This window comes from Chlorocebus sabaeus, chromosome 9 (assembly GCF_047675955.1).
Source record: "Chlorocebus sabaeus isolate Y175 chromosome 9, mChlSab1.0.hap1, whole genome shotgun sequence".
In the NCBI taxonomy this organism is placed as follows: Eukaryota; Metazoa; Chordata; class Mammalia; order Primates; family Cercopithecidae; genus Chlorocebus; species Chlorocebus sabaeus.
In genome coordinates this window covers 127,390,419-127,403,822 of record NC_132912.1, presented here as the reverse complement: position 1 = coordinate 127,403,822, position 13,404 = coordinate 127,390,419, and the positions used below count along the sequence as shown (strand labels likewise).

General features: G+C 44.2%; 1 protein-coding gene across 1 annotated transcript in view; it reads right to left on the bottom strand.

The window, feature by feature from the left end:
- The window catches only part of ABRAXAS2 (abraxas 2, BRISC complex subunit), a 28,307-nt gene extending 15,402 nt beyond the window's left edge, over positions 1 to 12,905 (bottom strand). The window contains exons 1-4 of the mRNA XM_038009687.2: positions 12,779 to 12,905; positions 8,877 to 8,967; positions 3,202 to 3,238; positions 378 to 444 (exon numbers count right to left, since the gene is read on the bottom strand). Coding sequence (XP_037865615.2) covers positions 378 to 444; positions 3,202 to 3,238; positions 8,877 to 8,967; positions 12,779 to 12,877 — 294 coding nt within the window. The 5' untranslated portion in view covers positions 12,878 to 12,905. The remainder of the gene's footprint in view (positions 1 to 377; positions 445 to 3,201; positions 3,239 to 8,876; positions 8,968 to 12,778) is intronic.
- Positions 12,906 to 13,404: the final 499 nt, after the last annotated feature.

Below are 13,404 nucleotides of genomic sequence, written 5' to 3'. Positions count from 1 at the left end.
ACACATGACCTTTTGGAGAAACATCTGTGTTCAACTTTTTTTTTTTTTTTAAATTGAGATGGAGTCTCGCTCTGTCTCCCAGGCTGGAGTGCAGTGGTGCGATCTCAGCTCACTGCAACCTCTGCCGCCTGAGTTCAAGCAATTCTTGTGCCTCAGCCTCCCGAGTAGCTGGGATTACAGGCGTATAACAATAATGGTATCAGGCTATAAATATCTAAATTTTTTTCTATTAATATATCAAAAAATCTATATAGGTTAACAAAACTCTTACATATTAACATCAAATCTTATTGTTCCATTTTACATTCCTGTCTGGTTTTAGCTTTGGGAGATAAGGAACGATTTCAGAATCACACTGGGCAACAAACAGAACATACCTTTCTCCGATCTTTAAGAATCCTGTCCAAACTCTCCTCATTCACTTTGCTTGCGTAGTCATAAAAACTGTTTAAGAGAAAAAAATCTTTTACTAAAACCACATAGTTTTGTAACACAGATGTGCTGAGCTACATGTCTGTGGTAACCCTAATGAAGACCTAATTTCTCACCTTACATAGGCACATAAAGAGAAATCAGTCTAAATGCTTTTCTGAAATGAGGTACCTTTTGCATCGAAGAATACTCAAGAGATTGGTACATTCAAGAGATATTACTTCCACATGTGGGAGGTGCTGATAGCAAGTAATTATAAAATGTGGGGTTTCAAATGGCTATGACATCTTTTCTTTGTTTCTAGGTATCAATTACTTATGAAAAAAAGATAACATAGCAGCTCATTTTCTGAGAAATGAAGAAGGGAAATAAACATTTGTGGGATGCGGAAGAAGACACTGGGCTGCATACTTTCTCAGGTTGTTTCATTCCATTCTTGCCTCAGTGCTGGGAGGTATTAGTTTGACCCAACAATTCCACAAGTTTTATTCCCAGTTTCGTAGATAAACGCACCAAGGCCAAGTGACTTCCTCCAAATCACAGGGCTGGTAGACAGAGGGGCTGGAATTTGAAGCCATGTCTGGCTAGCTTCAAACCTAATACAATCACCTCCAAAATAGACCAACATGACCAGGATCCCGTGGTGTACATCCAGGTATAATGATGCATGGGCCTCCTCTATCACTGGATGTGGGCTTGGGAAAGCCACACTTCTACCTCTTTCCCTACCACCATAAGCCCGGGCCTTATAAGACAGAAAGGAATTCAAGATATGGTTAAAAACAAACAAACAAACAAACAAAACCACTGACTTGAAAGGCAAGTGACACAAGCTCCAGCTTCTGTTCTGTTTCTCACTGTATGATCTGGGGCAAGTCACTTCACCTGGTTTCCATTCCATTTTTTGCAAAATAAGGAGTTTGGAATAGACAGATGTTATCTAAGGTTTCTTTTGGCTCTAATAACTGAGTCTATTCTTTAAACTCAAATCCTTGTTCTAGTACTGCTTTGCTGACAGTATTTTAATGAATTCCTCAGAAGGCTGAGGCAGGGTACACCTAGTGAAGCTTTGGACAGTCAAAACCAAATCAGACACCTTCGTAGACCAGAGGCAATGTGTGAACCAGAGTCTAAACAATTTCACTTGCTCTGAGATTCCTCTCAAACGAACTGCTGACTGCTCGTCTTGCTTCCCCATTCCTCTTTCGGTTATGTGTAAATCTCAAAGAGGTGAGGTTCTCAGCAACTGATAGCTTCATTTATAGGTAGCCATCTTGCATGGTGACAATTCTCTGAAGCAATCAATAGGTGGGGGTGGATGTGCGAGGGTGAATGTGACACAAGTCTCCAGGGGTTTGTGGGCAAGGGGGCTAGGTGTTTGGGCCACCTGACAGTGGGAGAGTGGTCAGGGTGAAAGCTGCAGGGAACAGCAGGAAGAGGCAAGCGAAAGGGCTGGCTGGTGTTACAGAAGGAAGTGCTGATGAGGAATGCTGGTAGTATTCATGTGGGCAATGCTAGAAGGAAAGTATTGGCCTGGCTTTTGGAAGGGAGTAAGAAGTTGGGTCTTGGAGGAGTTTTATGAAACACAGAGTTGAAATCATGATCCCAGCCATTAGGTGGAAGGATTTAGGGCTGAGAAAGAAGGCATAGGCCTGGTGGTGGTTTGGAGGAAGTCCAGTGAGTAAGAGACCCTGGACTTACTCTTCCTCACTCCTTTCCCTCCAGATGTCTCTCTGTTGTATGCTTTCTCCTTTCCGAACGTTTCTCCCCTTATTTCTTTTTCGTTCTGTCCTTTAGTTGGTCATAATATGGCATTGGTGAATACAGTAGTCCCCCTCTTACCTGTGGTTTCACTTTCCAGTTTCAGTTACCCTTGGTCAATCTCTCAAATATGTTTGACAGTGAGTGGACACATTCACATAACTTCAATTATCTCTTACTGTGCCTCATTCATAAGTGAAACTTCATGATAGGTACGTACATATAGGAAAAACCATAGTACATATAGATACGGTTCAGTACTATCCATGATTTCTGGAGTCTTGCTACATATCGCCCGAGGATAAGCAGGGACTACTGTATTCACTTCAATGAACACAAAAAGAACGTTTTATACTCCCTTTTCTTACTTTTTTTTTTTTTTTTTTTTTTGAGACGGAGTCTTGTTCTGTCGCCCAGGCTGGAAGTGCAGTGGCGCGATCTCGGCTCACTACAAGCTCCGCCTCCTGGGTTCACACCTTTCTCCTGCCTCAGCCTCCCAAGTAGCTGGAACTACAGGCGCCCGCCATCACGTCTGGCTAATTTTTTGTATTTTTAGTAGAGATGGGGTTTCACTGTGTTAGCCAGGATGGTCTCAATCTCCTGACCTCGTGATCCGCCCGCCTCGGCCTCCCAAAGTGCTAGGATTACAGGCATGAGCCACCGCGCCCGGCCTTTCTTACATTTTTAAAGTTGAACACTAAACATTTTTTATTCCTCTTAAGAACATCCATTGAATTATTTCATGTTGATTAACTTTTTTCTTTATAATTGAAGAGCCCTTGATAGGCTGAGAGGAAATACTTCCATTCTAAATCACTATGGCCACAACTGACACTCTCCCCTTCCCTTTTCCTAACCTAACACAATGCCGTGTACATAGCACTCAAGAAATCCATGGATTTGGGTACCCTCGTGACTTTACAGCCACAATCAGCTACAGGCCAAAATTCACTAGCTTTTCATCAATCAATCCTTTCAATAAGGACTAAAAGCTTACACGTGGCTTACCTAAAAAGTTTTGAACAAGGCTGATGGTTATGGATTTCTGTAATTAGAAAGAGGAAATACATCTTAGTTAATCATATAAGACATAGGCAACTATAAAATAGCTCAGGATTTTTTTTTTAACCAAAATCTCTGACAACAAAGACAGCTTTTTCCTCTGCCAAACAGTTGCTACGTGTACACCAGTGAAGGCAGCACGACCTCTGAACACTCACCCTCAGTGACACACTCTCAGAATAAAGGAGACTACAGAATGAAAGTTCTAGTTCTATTTGCCCATGTATGATGAGCACACATCTGAAAGATTATTATTCAGGAATATGCAGCTATTATGTGCCTTATTCAATCTTATCTATTTAAAAAAGCATCACAGGAAAAAGCAACCACTGACTAGAAGCATTCAATCAAGTGGGATAAAAGCTGTGAGGTGACTGGGTGCAGTGGCTCACGCCTGTAATCCCAGCACTTTGGGAAGCCGAGGCGGACGGATCACTAGGTCAGGAGTTCAAGACCAGTCTGGCCAAAGTGGTGAAACCCCGTCTCTGCTAAAAATACAAAAATTAGCAGGGCGTGGTGGTAGGCGCCTGTAATCCCAGCTACTCAGGAGGCCGAGGCAGGAGAATCGCTTGAACCCAGGAGGCTGAGGCTGCAGTGAGCAGAGATTGTACCACTGCATTCCAGCCTGGGCGACAGAGTGAGTTTCTGTCTCATTAAAAAAAAAAAAAAAAAAAAAAAAAAAAAAAACAGCAGTGAGGACAGCCTGGGGACAGAGGGCCTTAACCACCCTCGCCCTACCATTAATAACCAATAACTCATGACAACTTGGGCCAGGTGTTTTGAAGTGGAAGGAACTCTGGAAGTCTATTAATCCTTTCAAAGATGGTCAGTACCGAGGGAAACAATCACTACAGGGTAGATTGTAACAGCTTCTGAAAAGTTGCTGTGATTAAGCAGAGTGAACAATTTCTTCGAGCTCATCAGGGGGCTTAGGGTCTGGGTTTCTTTATAAGACCATGAAACTAATTGACCATTCAGTTATAATAATCACATTCTCCTAGAGAGCAGCTTATTACCTGCTGTTTAAAAAACCACAGCCTCAGAGTTCTAGGCTGTAATCTTAACTCAATTAAAAGGAAACCATAGGCCAGGTGTGGCGGCTCAAGCCTGTAGTCCCAGCACTTTCGGAGGCCGAGGTGGCGGATCACAAGGTCAGGAGATCGAGACCATCCTGGCTAACACAGTGAAAACCCGTCTCTACTAAAAATACAAAAAAATCATCTTCTACTTTAAAGAACTGTCATTTAATGAAATTCCTGGAGTAAGTTCTGAACTCTGAATGCACACAGTTACCAAAGCAGTTTCTTTCAACTTTACAAACTGGATTAGAAGCACGCTAAAGACATTCTATGGAAATTGTGTGGTATTTTTTGAAGGAAGTTAAAGCTTTCTAAGATGTTTTGCAATATTAAGCACTCATGGAAAAACAGGGTGATTATCTCAAACATGAAAAACTGCAGATCGAAATGAAGTTGGAGGACACCTTAATAGACAGGTAAACCTCTGGAAGCAGGCAGGGGCTGGGCAGCCTCACCTGGAATTTCCAGAGTTTCTTGTGCCTCAACAACACAGTAGACACCTGTTCATGTACACGTCGCCTCGCAGCACACATTTCTTTACAAATCCCTGCTGTGTGGTACCATTGTTCTTGCTTTTCTTTCTGTTGGGTGAGTTGAACATTTCTTCTCCTTCCTCCTTTCATTCTTTCCAATAATTGTTACTGCATCACCTCATTAACTAGGGACACGTCTGTTGCTGCCTTCTCCCTGCCACTCCTAGAACTAAGGGTGGACAGCTCTGCTTCAAGTGAGTTAGCACAGCTTTTTCAATTCATACATATTCAAAACAAGATGCAGACATTTCATGTTCAAAAGGTGATATTCTTTTTTGTTGTTGTTGAGACAGAGTCTCACTTTGTCACCCAGGCTGGAGTGCAGTGGCACAATCTCGTCTCACTGCAACCTCTGCCTCCCACATTCAAGCGATTCTCTTGCTTCATTTCTTTTTTAATTTTTTTTTTCTGTTGCCCAGGTTAGAGTGTAGTGGCACAATCTCTGAGCCAGCGTGCCCGGCTGTTTTAGGGTTTTAAAGAATTAAGCAAAATGAAAATAAAAACAAAAACACCCTTGATGGGCCAGTGCAGTAGCTCACACCTGTAATCCCAGCACTTTGGGAGGCCAAGGCGGACAGATCGTAAGGTCAAGAGAGCGAGACCATCCTGGTCAACATGGTGAAACCCCATCTCTACTAAAAATACAAAAATTAGCTGGGAGTGGTGGCGCGCACCTGTAGTTCCAGCTACTAGGGAGGCTGAAGCAGAAGAATCGCTTGAACCCAGGAGGTGGAGGTTGCAGTGAGCCGAGATTGTGCCACTGCTCTCCAGCCTGGTGACAGAGCGAGACTCTGTCTCAATAAAACAAAACAAAAACACCCGTGATGAAAGACTAGCTCTACTGTCTTACACATCACAAGTCTTTTTTTTTTTTTTGAGATGAGATCTTGCTCTGTTGCTCAGGCTGGAGTGAATTGGTACGATCACGGTTGACTGCAGCCTCAAACTTTCGGGCTCAGGCAAACCTCCCACCTCAGGCTTCTGAGTAGCTGGGACTACAGTAGCAAAACACTACGCCTGGCTAATTATAAAAATTTCTTGTAGAGACAGGGTCTCGCCACCTTGCTCAGGCTGGTCTTGAACTCCTGGCCTCAAGCCATCCTCCTGCCTCGGCCTCCCAAAGTGTTGGGATTACAGGTATGAGCCACTGCACCCAGCCTCAAGCCTTTACTTAGTAAATAAGTCAAGTCAATAATGTGGTGAGTGGGTTTTATAGTTTTGATCCACTAGGGCAGGAGTATTCAGTCTTTTGGCTTCCCTGGGCCACACTGGAAGAAGAAGAATTGTCTTGGGTCACACATTAAATATACTAACAATAGCTGATGAGCTTTAAAAACAATTGCAAAAAAATCTCACAATGGCCGGGCACGATGGCTCACACCTGTAATCCCAGCACTTTGGTAGGCCGAGGCAGGCATATCACCTGAGGTTGGGAGTTCGAGACCAGCCTGACCAACATGGAGAAACCCCGTCTCTACTAAAAATACAAAAAAATTAGCCGGGCATGGTGGTGCATGTCTGTAATCTCAGCAACTCAGGAGGCTGAGGTAGGAGAATCGCTTGAACCTGGGAGGCGGAGGTTGCAGTGAGCCAAGATCGCGCCATTGCAATCCAGCCTGGGCAACAAGAGCGAAACTTGGTCTTAAAAAAAATTTTTTTTTAAAAACCTCATAATGTTTGAGGAAAGTTTACAAATTTGTGTTGGGCTGCATTCAAAGCTTCATGGGCCGCATGCAGCCTACAGGCCGTGGGTTGGACAAGCCTGCATTAGTAGGTAGTTCAGTCTCTTGATTCCCCCTAATCCTGACCTAACTTCAATACATACCCTTGGGGCCAGACGTGGTGGCTCACACCTGTAATCCCAGCACTTTGGGTGGCCGAGGCAGGTGCACCACTGCACTCCAGCCTGGGTGACAGAGCCAGACTCCGTCTCAAACATAAATAAATAAATAAAACACCCTTGTCCCCTACCCCACATACTAGAAGCCTATCAGAACAGGCTTGAAATTAATTATTTGCTCCCAACATGACCGAACTTGCCATTTGCCAACAGTATTTCCTTCTTTTTCTTTTCTTTTCTTTTGAGACAGAGTTTTGCTCCTGTTGCCCGGGCTGGAGTAGAATGGCACGATCTCAGCTCATCGCAACCTCCGCCTCCCAGGTTCAAGCGATTCTCCTGCCTCAGCCTCCTGAATAGCTGGGATTACAGGCATGTGCCACCACATCCGGCTAATTTTTGTATTTTTAGTAGAGACGGGGTTTATCCATGTTGATCAGGTTGGTATTAAACTCCCAGCCTTGGGTGATCTGCCCGCCTCAGCCTCCCAAAGTGCTGGGATTATAGGCGTGAGCCACTGCACCTGGCTAGCCAACAGTATTTCAAACCATAAACCACTCATCTCCACATATTCTGTATTTTAGTCATATGAACAGACCAGATTCCCTGTGTATTTTATGCAGACCTTGTTCTGTGCTCCCCTGAATGTACTGCCCATTTAGTTTACCTCCTGACACACATCTTCACTGATTTCCCCACTAGCAGTTTTCCTCTCAACTTTGGGCACTTCGGGGATTTTCTTTATTACTTTCTTATATCATTCTTCTCATACTGTCTGGTATTTCTTCCTGCCTGTCTAATCCTCCAAGCAGCTCTAGAAGGCAGGGACGATTCTGGGTATTTCCTTCACTGCCCAGCACACACCTCACATATGAAAATTCTTCAATAAATGTTTGCCGCATAAATAAATGAAAAGTTCCTTGCTTTGTTCAGAGTATTAGGATATGCGGTTTGGTGATCTGCCTGAAGTGTACCTGAAAGGACTATGACCTCTATTCACCAAAAGGAGGCTGATCCACAGAGAGTGGGCGCATCTATATCTACAAAGACTCCTTCATCTTCCCCAGATATCTCCTCCAAAGTGGTATCTGGCTTATCCCTCAGAAGGCTGTATAGGTTTAGTAATATCCCATGTAAACAAATGTAAATATCCTTGCTGGATCCCTTTAGGAAGGACCAGCACAACAGATGCATTTGTTATAGTATGAGGTGATATTGGCAATGGGGAGAGCCTAATTTGCAAACTTGAGGTTCATGGTGGTTTTGAAGAGACTATCGATCAAGTGGTCACACAGCAATTCAGTGAAAGTCACCCCCACTGGTGGGAAAGGAATACTTTATAGAAGACCCATACTTATAGTTAGACATTCTGTTTTCTCTGACTTTATAGTGACATAAAAACATCTTGTATCATTTATTAGTGCAAATAATCTTAGTTTTTTTCTTTCTTTCTATTTTGAGACAAGATCCTGGCTCACTGCAACCTCCACCTCCTGGGTTCAAGTGATTCTCCTGCCTCAGCCTCCTGAGTAGCTGGGATTACAGGCACCTGCCACCAAAAAAAGCCCAGCTCATTTTTGTATTTTTAGTATTTTTGTATTTTGTATTTTTAGTAGAGACAGAGTTTCACCATGTTGGCCAGGCTGGTCTCAAACTCCTGACCTCAGGTGATCCACCCGCCTCAGCCTCCCAAAGTGCTGGGATTACAGGCATGAGCCACCATGGCCAGCCTTTTAGTTTCTTTTCTACATACTCTTTGATTTTTTTTTTTTTTTTTTTTTTTGAGATGGAGTCTTGCTCTGTCCCCCAGGCTGGAGTACAGTGGCACGATCTTGGCTCACTGCAACCTCTGCCTCCCTGGTTCACACCATTCTCCTGCCTCAGCCTTCCAAGTAGCTGGGACTACAGGTGCCAGCCACCATGCCCAGCTAATTTTTTTGTATTTTTAGTAGAGACGGGGTTTCACCGTGTTAGCCAGGACGGTCTCGATCTCCTGACCTCGTGATCCGCCTGCCTAGGCCTTCCAAAGTGCTAGGATTACAGGCTTGAGCCACTGTACCCGGCATACTCTGAATTCTTTAGGATAAAATCAGTTCAGGGCAAAACAACAAAACGAACATTAGGTAAACATACAAAAAAGATATTTCTGAAGTCATTGAGAAGTTTACTTACCAATTACTTGCAGAAATTCTGTGTTGCTGATTTGTGAGTCACTGATGCTAAACGTTTCCTCTTGTCTTACCTCTCCCAGTAAAAATCCTTCCTAAAATTAAAGAAAATAGTTGCAGACTAAAAATAAAAATGACTTTTACTGAAATTAAGAGGAATTGAGGATATATAAATTTATAATTTTCACAATAATCCAAACAAGCTTCCCATGTAAACCACTGTTCCATAAACCAACAAATAGTCTAAAGCAATCTGAGGTATATCTATTAATTGGATTGTTCCAAAAAAGGATAACAAGATAAAATATTATTTTAATCCCTTCAACTCTTCCCAGTTTTTGGAAGAGTGAATTTCATCACCTAAACCTTTTTTTTTTTTTTTTTTTTGAGACAGAGTCCCGCTCTGTCGCCCAGGCTGGAGTGCAGTGACCGGATCTCAGCTCACTGCAAGCTCCGCCTCCCAGGTTCACGCCATTCTCCTGCCTCAGCCTCCCGAGTAGCTGGGACCACAGGCGCCTGCCACCTCGCCCGGCTAGTTTTTTGTATTTTTAGTAGAGACGGGGTTTCACCATGTTAGCCAGGATGGTCTCGATCTCCTGACCTCGTGATCCGCCCGTCTCGGCCTCCCAAAGTGCTGGGATTACAGGCTTGAGCCACCGCGCCCGGCCTAATTTTTGTATTTGATTTGAGGAGGGGGAGTGTCCTAAAATACCAAATCATCACAGAGCATTTCTCAAACTTAAGAAATACGTAGGCTGGGCACAGTGGCTCTCACTTGTAATCCCAGCACTTTGGGAGGCCGAGGTGGGTGGACTGCCTGAGGTCAGGAGTTTGAGACCAGCCTGGCCAACGTGGAGAAACCTTGTCTCTACTAAAAATACAAAAACTAGCCGGGTGTGGTGGTATGCACCTGTAATCCCAGCTACTAGAGCGGCTGAGGCAGAATTGCTTGAACCCAGGAGACAGAGGTTGCAGTGAGCTGAGATTGTGCCACTGCACTCAAGCCTGGGTGACAGAGCAAGACTCTATCTCAAAAAAAAAAAAAAAAAAAAAAAAAAAAAATATATATATATATATATATATATATATATATATTCTCTTTTAAAAAAAACTCTGAGACCCAAAGGAGTGTCCATGACTACTAATTTGAGAAACACTGCCTAAATAAGCTTGTTTGACCCTATGAAAATCTTTCGGTTATGAATTCTCACCACAAAAGCAGTTTTGTCTTGCACAAGCAAAAGACAAAACCAAACCAAAACCCACTTTCAAAAAATCAAAGCAAAAAAATAATTTCATGTTCACACAGAACTTTAGACCTTAAGAACTTAGCTAGATTCCTAGTGTTCTACACTATTGGGTTGCTGGATTTAGCAAAAAAGATACAAGACACACAATAAAATTTTAATTTCAGATAACAAATAATTTCTTCTGTAAGTTTTGGGATATACTTATACTATAAATAAATTGCTATTTATCTAAAATTCAGATTAACTCAGTGTGCTGTATTTCATCTGGTAACCCTACAACAGTCTTCCGTTTGTGGAATAACGATATAACTCAACAGTGTTCTAGGTCAGATGCGGTGGATCACGCCTGTAAAATCAACACTTCAAGAGACCAAAGAGGGAAGATCGACTGAGGCCAGGAGTTTGAGATCAGCCTGGGCAACACAGCAAGACTTGTCTGTAATTTTTTTTTTAAAAGGACATTCTAAAGCCAAGGATAAGAGGAATGTTTATACATCTACTGGTCTGGATTATCTGAGCCACTGTTACTTTATAGTAGGAGTTGGCAAACTATGGCATGGGGACTAATTCCAGCCTAATGCTTATTAATGTATGGCCTGTAAGCTAAGAATGGTTTCTATGTTTTTATTTTATTTAAATATTACTATTGAGACGCAGTTTTGCTCTTGTTGCCCAGGCTGGAGTGCAATGGCATGATCTCGACTCACCACAACCTCTGCCTCCCAGGTTCAAGGGATTTTCCTGCCTCAGCCTCCCTAGTAGCTGGGATTACAGGCATGTGCCACCACGCCCGGCTACTTTTGTATTTTCAGTGGAGACAGGGTTTCTCCATGTTGGTCAGGCTGGTCTCAAACTCTCGACCTAAAGTGATCTGCCCGCCTCGGCCTCCCAAACTGCTGGGATTACAGGCATGAGCCACCGCGCCCAGCTAATAACAGTCACTTGAATGTTTTACTGTCTATAGCTGCTTTCTCCCAATAGCAGAGTTGAATAGTTGCTACAGAGACCATATGGCTTACAAAGCCTACAAAGTTTACTATCTGGCCCTGTACAGAAAAGTATGCCAGCCCCAGGTCTACAGATGAGTGGTTTTAAATTAATTTCTTGCCTGGACAAAATAAGTATGTACTACAAAAGTAAATTGTTGGTTCTTCAACCTTAAAATTGAAATTATTTTCAAGGATTCCACATCTATAATTGTGGGAAAGTTAATATAAACAGGCATGGTCATATAAAACACAGTTGCAAACTATTGGCATTGGTGAAAATTTCTATGAAGTCTAGTACGACGCCTTGCACAGAGTAGATATTAAGGGATATCTCTTGAATTAATTTTTTTCAACAGGTAGCTGCTTGTTCTTACAGTAATCTTGCCATATACATAAACTGTGATATTACTAGGCACTCAAGAAATAAAGGACCCATTTTTAATAGTTCATGGACACTAAGGGTATCACAAAACCTTACATATGGAACTATATTACATTATTAAACAGCTGGTTGTAGTACCGTAGGCCATAGTGTTCAAAGCTGCCTCTGGAAAAACCCATGATGTATATATTCCTATTCCTATCATTAAGTTCTACCATCAACACTGAAGGGATGAAAGGTACAATAATTTAATTGCATTCAATTTACTAATGGAATCACCTCTCTGTGAAATCAGTTTTTATTAATAGAGGCTAAGATTGCTGACATCAAACCAAATGCGGTTCCTCCTTCTGCAGTGTACCATTTTGCTTTGTAATGACAACCAAAAACCCCACACATAGGTTTAATGAGTTTGAATCATTCACTGTTAACATAACTTAAAATAATCCCCCAATTTGGTAGCCAAATTATATACGCCCTTTAAGAGAGAAGTGATCTAGTTTCACAAAGCATTTCCAATCAGAGGTCAATGACGTTAAAAGACAATTTGTAAAATAAAGGCACTAAAACAGAGAGGATCTGATCCTCTTGTGGGCTCCAAAGCCTATGCATTTCCGATCACTCACTAGTGGGCCTGTCACTTCCCTATTTCACTGTGACTAGTCCCGTGGTCTTAGAACTCCGGCCAAAGAACTAAACACGCAACTTCAAGGAAATACAAAATAGAACGTGCACCTAACGCTCCTGTTTACATTCTCCATTTTGCATCAGGGCGAAGAAAACACACAACCGTGTCTAACAAGTATCAATAGTGACAGCCATGGTTTCACTCGTAGCACCCCCACGACAACCTGTAAGACTGGCGGGTGGGGATGAGTACCTCGCCTTCTGGACTAAACGCCCGGCCTCTAGATTCCTTCCCGACCCCGTGCGCCCCTCATAAGTCTAGAAGCCTGATTTTCAGGGAGGGGCAGGCGCTGGGTTTCCACCGAGCGACTCCTGACACTGCAGGAGGCCAGGTGGGACAGCTTTGCTGTATGGGAGGCGGCTGTGCCGGGACGGCCGAGCGGCTGAGAGCGCGAAGCTACCGGGCCCGTCCCAGGGGGGAAGGAGCCCCCAGAGGCAAGAGCTCACCGGGGGCGGGAGCCGCCCGGGTCACCAGCTCCTCCGGCCGGCCCTGGTGCCCAGGGGGCGAGCCGCATGAGGTTCCGGCTTAGCCGCAAGCGCCGGCCCGAGACAGAGGCTGAAAGCCCCCAGCGGCTGCAGCAGGGGGCCCAGCACCTACGTGGTCCGCGTTGCTGTTGGCGCTGTGGAAACACACAGCACTGAAGGTGTAGCCCGAAATGGACGCCGCCATGATGGAAATCTCTAGCTCCCCCATCATGCCCCGCGGAGGGCACACGGCCTTCCGGCCGGCCCGACCCCTTGGCATCATGGGAAGTGGAGTCTGCGGCGGGCAGCGGCTGAGGGCCCTGTGCCCGCCCAGTCCTGAAGGCTGAGGAACGCCTGTTCGGAAGGACCCCGGCACCGTATGCTCCGCAGGGGTGTCGCTTCCGACACACCTCAGACAGCGATTGATAATTCCACAAACAGTTCTTTCCCTTTGCAAGTGAAACTCTTAGTATTAAAAGTCAACATTCTAGCCGGGCGCAGTGGCTCACGCCTGTAATCCCAGCACTTTGGGAGGCCGAGGTGGGTGGATCACCTGAGGTCTGGGTGGATCACCTGAGGTCAGGAGTTCGAGACCAGCCTGACCAACATGGAGAAACCCCCGTCTCTATTGAAAATACAAAAATTAGCCGGGCTTGGTGGCACATGCCTGTAATCCCAGCTACTCGGGAGGCTGAGGGAGGAGAATCGCTTGAACCCGGGAGGCGGAGGTTGCAGTGAGCCGAGATCGTGCCATTGCAC